Below are 6,000 nucleotides of genomic sequence, written 5' to 3'. Positions count from 1 at the left end.
CTGGCCTCCATGTTCCCGCGTGGCCCAGTTCCCAAGAGTCGAATTTTAAAAAAGGATACAGTGTTCCAATAAAACCATGCATTGAACAAACGTGTTACTACTTGGTTACGCCACCTCAAAAATGTTTGACATAAACTTAGTCGGTTGTAAAACTACACTAGTTAAATATTTGACTTCCTCGTCATTGCCGTGATCCACGGCTGACAACGCAGTGTAAACAAAAGCGATTTTCATGGTTTTAATGCTCGAAATACGTGGTTCAAATGCAACTTTGGAGACTTGCGTAACAGTTGGCAGGCGAAGAACCGTTACACCAAGCTACAGAGAGCACGGAAAGGGTGGGTAAGGAAATATCAGAGAAGCCGAGCTTGATGTATAGGCTACATATATAATAATAATAATATATATATATATACATTTTAACCACCAATAAGCGTCCTTTTCTCTGTCAATTGCGCCTCACTGGATTACGAGACATTGCTTCCACTGTAGAAACAAAGGGTTTGAACGAAAATAGCTAATGGAAACGTGACCTATAGCGCATGAGTAAAACTGAAGAGTGTATGAATGTGTGTACGTCTCTATGCTTGCAAGAATAGGATATCCGTCGCAGAGAATGTTAATGTCTATCCAAGTACAACCTTCTGCCGCTGTGCTCGAGAGAGAGAGAGAGAGAGAGAGAGAGAGAGAGAGAGAGAGAGAGAGAGAGAGAGAGAGAGAGAGAGAGAGAGAGAGAGAGAGAGAGAGAGAGAGAGAGAGAGAGAGAGAGACCGGCCCATTATCTTGCTACTCTGAGACCACGTGGGTTCTTCTTTGCAAACAAAAAAAATTGAAAATTCGACTCGGTTTTAGAGGCGGTGCCATCGCCAAGCGGTAGGATCTGTGTGACAGTGCGGGGTACAGCTTTAGGTTGAGGGGCAGCGAGAGGAAAGAATTTCTCCCGATCCCGCTATTTACTCTTTCCTCTATTCCATCGTAACAAACATCAGATTAATCCAAACAGATATTGTTTCAACACCGTGCTGGAAATTCGCGAGGGTTGCTACAGTGAAGAATATTTACCACTCGTCTGCAGGACTTATTCAGACTACTACGTTACTGTTAGTCGAACTTTCCCCTTTTATTTTGGATTGTCTTGCAATTTGATTTCCCCCCGTTTTTTATACCAACCGGCTGACATCAGATGATTTTGTAATCTGCGGGTGTCTTAGTCCCTTTTCAAAATTAAAAACGTTTTGGCGAAAAGTTTTATTTTCATTTCTATTTTTGGTGGGAGCTATACAGTTTTTCGCGATGAACAAGCTATATATTGGAAATTTGAATGAAAACGTGACCGCGGAGGACTTGGTTAAAACCTTTGAAGATAACAAGATTCCATACGCTGGGCAGTTTCTCATGAAAACTGGCTATGCGTTTGTTGATTGCCCGGACGACCAATGGGCGATGAAAGCGATTGAAACATTTTCTGGTGAGTAAATTGGTTGTAATGGGCCTTCCGTTTACTGGTTACTTTTTAGTCGGGTTTTCTTAAATAACTTACTCTTGATGACCTCCCATATCCATTCTGCTAGTTTAGAATTTAATTTCCACTTTTTCACCCATTAAAAAAATAAGAGAGTAGTGTAAAGTGAATCCATGTTTATACTTCTCGCCATTTCAGTCCAGGCAATGCAAGGGGATATAGTGCAAAGGTGCTTGAGATAGTGAACTTTGAAGAACAGAGGGTTTTGCAGACACTAAGCATTAATGCACACATCACACACGACTTTATTTGCTTTACATTGCACGTTTGAAACCCCCCAGTGCATTCCCTTGTGATTAATAACTATTTTAATGTACCTTCATTTTGGCGACATAAACTGTAAGACGTAGTTCTTCTAAGCTCAGTCTTTAGGTTTAGCCCAACCTACTCACAGCTATAGAATCAGGTCTCACCCCTCCCCCTTTCGGCTAATAGGCCAGTATAGCAAGAATGAAACACGTTTAATTAAGTTAACAGAGGAACGTCTTTTTTGTTTTTAATATATATATATATATATATATATATATATATATAGGCCCTAATGCATTCTTAAATACTGCCGTTTCACTTCATCTGTCCATGTATTTGCTGACCACAAAATATGTTTCTCCTCATATGTAGCATGTGATGTGTGCTCTATATAGCACGAAGGTCGCCATGCCCATAAGGATCCAGTTAAAACTATCCACCACATAAAGTCATGGTCAATATTAATTCATCTTCAGCTGTTCCCCTGATCGCTGTTGTGTCTCAAGTGGACACCCGCAACAAATAATTCCCTACATGTATGGATTCTGTCATACAGTTCATTAAAATAGCTTCGTGTTACTACCTCTGCGACCCAACATTCGCCAAAAGCTAATTTAGGCCATTCGTAAAGCAAGTTTTTGTAATGCAGTAAAATAAAAATACGGCCTCTCTTCACACACAAGTCAATATGTAACGAGGCATATATAGAAAGGTTTGAGGGGTCAGTGTGTGACATCTATTAATCTATAAGTTTGCTTACGTTGTGTGGGCCAGTTAATGTAAGGGTTTTAGTCTCGTTTGTGAGTGGGGAGAAAAAACAACAATTTGTTTCCTTTTTCCAGGTAAAGTGGAACTTCACGGCAAACGAATTGAGGTCGAACATTCTGTCCCTAAGAAGCAGAGGTATTTGGCTTTCTCTTGAATAGTTGAACAATTGTTTGCTTTCTGCATATACAAGCTGAATGGATGTCTCGTGGAGGTGATACACATATTTGTTCTGTCACCAAACCCTAGCTGTGTGCTAACTGTGGATCTGTTTGATTGAAAGAATTGTGTTATTGTTACTTTCCCAGTATCTCCCTCTCTCCCTGTATGTACACGGATATTCTTTGTTTCTCTTCATGTGGCATTCTAACGGGGGTTTAAGTGGCGAATGCCTTTCACCACGTGCTGTTACATTGATTGTTACTATTACTACCACGCTTTGTGGCCTGCTGTCGTCTCCCATGTTAGACATATTCGTACGTATTTGTCAAACATGTAACAACGATGGTCTCAGCGTCATTTCAATCACTTGTCCACTGTTGATCAGGCCTAGGCCTATTGCAAGGCCTCGGTGCTTGGTTCGTTTGACTGATTCATGCAACACACATTGTTTTGGAGTCCGCTCTGTGGTTAAAGCTGCCATTACTTTGATATAGTATCGTTGTTCGGACTTTTGTAGGGTAGGACTATTGAAAGTAGTACTTTGTCATGCAAAACGTATATGCATATATACATTGTATACCATAAACTGTAAGGTTGTAAATGATTGTATACATTGCGGCCTTTCTGGCGTCAGCATTGTGTAAAACTATAAGCCAGAGTACATCTTTCGCTCTTTTAAATGAAAATTAGCGCCAGAAATGCATGTATTGGGTTTGCCTCAGGTGGCTTGGCGCGCAGCTGGCTGTTTGTGTCTAAAAAAAAAAAAAAAACTCGTCCCCACCCAACTGATATCACCTTCATACTTTACACCCCTAAACACATTTTTCACAACAATCCGAGTTTCACTTGTTAACCTGGTTTGTAAATCTCTGGCATAATGTTTTAAAATGTTGCGCCCTACAAAAAAATATGAATGTGTACACAATAGATTGGAGATATGTGTGCGCAGATTAATTGGTGTGTAAGAATTTGAATAATTGATTCAATGACTTATGTTGTGAGGATAAATGTATGTTACACACACACTTTTCGACGTAAATCTTAAAATGTTACTATATGGACACGTCTTTAATTCAGAGAGGTTACGTAATGTTTCCATATTCAATGTGGACCATATTCCTAACTGATGAAGCCTACTCTATTGATTGTTTTGTTGCAGATACACGTTAAATGTACCACAATGACACTGAATACATATTTTGAAGCCAACGTTATATTGATAACGTGACACGTGGTCGCCATCAGTGTGAAGAGTAACCAACGTCAGCAATTGAGAAAATGGCGTACAGTGTAGCCATCTGTCTAAGGCTCCATTTGAAAGCACTGGGGCATTAACATGAATGGGTGGAGATATAATATTTACACACCCCTTTGATAACGTTATACCAACCATGCACACATTTCACTAATCCTTGATATAATGACTAGGTGAGGTATTGTTTTTAAATATAGAAATATGTTTTGCACAAACTTGCAAATTTTGCCATTTATACATTTATGCTGCAAACAAGTACTTAAGGAACTTAATTTTCTCCCTGTGTGCCTATGATAATTTTAGAATTTGTAAAGTATGCTTTGGTTAGATGCTGTGTGGTTCTTTTGATTAGAAAATTCCAAGTAACCAGCCTACATGCACACAACACAAACCACGTTGTGGAAAATGAATTAGAAATGTTAATTAGAGAGGAACTGTTTCTCGTCGCCATTTTGATAGACGTATTTGCGGGGCCTGGCCTCTGAGGTGCAGGACGTTTAAAAGCAATGCACGCCCCTAGGTCAACGGAAACGTTGCTTTGGCCCTTTGTTACACTGTATGCTTAGGAGCTGCCAGTTGTCACCCTGACCAAATTAAAAAAAAAAAAATTCACCAACATGTATGTATGTGTGCAAGTGAGACACATATTTTGCTATTGCATTTTATTTGCATTAGTTGTTTTGGAAAAATGTCAATGCTTGAAGAGTTACCAGCGGTTAGTAGATTTGGGGAGTCTGGAGGAGTCAGAGCAGCTCCTTTCCTTTTGTGCACACCCCTTGTGTTTGGTAACAGGGGTCTGACTTATGTAAGTGCTCCTAACTCAAATCAGAAATGTATATTTATAGAGACATCTCAATGTTGAAAATGCATAATAAAAAAAACACTAAATAGAATTGGTCAATTTACAGGCTATTAAGCTGGGGTTAAGCATTATTAAATTGGAAGGTTTTGTAGAGGGTGTAGTAAGACATGATGTTTTGTGCATAGTACTGTGTGTGTGAGACTGTGTCTCGTGCCTTAATGTAATTGTGAATTTGTATTACATGACCATTTATGATGGCTTGTTGGACCACTTTTGAAGTTGCTCGGCAGGAGAGAGATTAGAGACACCTTTATGACAATACTGGTTGATAAAGTGTAACAATGCACCCCCCTTCTTCCAGATGCTACTCTGCACACCCGGCTTGTTAGCACCTATCAAGATCCAAATGCAACAGGGTCTTTGCTGCTTGTTCAAAATTCTTGTGGACAATATTTGACTAATAGTATCAAAGGCAAACTAATAATAATACTGCAGAGAAAATGGAAAAGCTTGGAAGTAGTGCAACTAAATGGTTAGTTGATGTAGAACCACAACACAAATGTTTATTTTAAATATAGTTGTAATTATATCCACTTAAATACTTAAACTAGAGTAACTGTTACCTAACAGAGACATAATACGCCAACACTGAAGTGAAAGGTTATATAACATTTTTGGGGTTAATATTTCAATCCAAAATTATAGCTGTACTTCTGACTGCATGTGTGTGGTCATGGATAGAATAAGAAGAAAAAAATGTTGTTACTGTGCAAACTTTGGAACAGTAACTTTCTGCAAATGATTTGATTTGTGGAAATAGAGAAAACCTGTTGAAGTTAGTGTTTTGATTGTGTTGGTGGGCTTTTCCTCATAAAATGCTCAGTTTTTCATGATATTCCTTATTGTTAATGATCAGTAAAATGGTCTCATAATTGAACTTAATTTTTGGAAAAGGTGAGAGATCCTTACTACAGCCCATGTTTGACATCTCACCCATTGTAAATAAATTAGTACAGAAGATCTTTTAAAAAAAAAAAACAACCTCATGCTGAAAATGCTTGTCTTTTGTCTTGTAGTTTGGGAGTGTGAATGCTTTAAATAGCCTAATAACATGGAAATTATAGTGTCCACCAAATAAAAGGGTTGCTTTGGCTGAAGGAAATATGTGCATGCTTATAACAGCGTATCTTCTCTTTTTGAAATAACTGCTGTTTTGACTTTTTCAACTTAGTAAGGATCTGTGAG

The 6,000-nt window shown here is 38.6% G+C and overlaps 1 protein-coding gene across 1 annotated transcript in view; it reads left to right on the top strand.

The window, feature by feature from the left end:
- Positions 1-1,293: 1,293 nt before the first annotated feature.
- The window catches only part of LOC127653235 (insulin-like growth factor 2 mRNA-binding protein 1), a 48,169-nt gene continuing 43,462 nt past the window's right edge, over positions 1,294-6,000 (top strand). Inside the window, exons 1-2 of the mRNA XM_052139846.1 lie at positions 1,294-1,468; positions 2,614-2,674. Coding sequence (XP_051995806.1) covers positions 1,294-1,468; positions 2,614-2,674 — 236 coding nt within the window. The remainder of the gene's footprint in view (positions 1,469-2,613; positions 2,675-6,000) is intronic.

Source organism: Xyrauchen texanus, chromosome 12 (assembly GCF_025860055.1).
Source record: "Xyrauchen texanus isolate HMW12.3.18 chromosome 12, RBS_HiC_50CHRs, whole genome shotgun sequence".
NCBI classification, from domain to species: domain Eukaryota; kingdom Metazoa; phylum Chordata; class Actinopteri; order Cypriniformes; family Catostomidae; genus Xyrauchen; species Xyrauchen texanus.
This window is presented reverse-complemented; position numbering and strand designations above follow the sequence as displayed.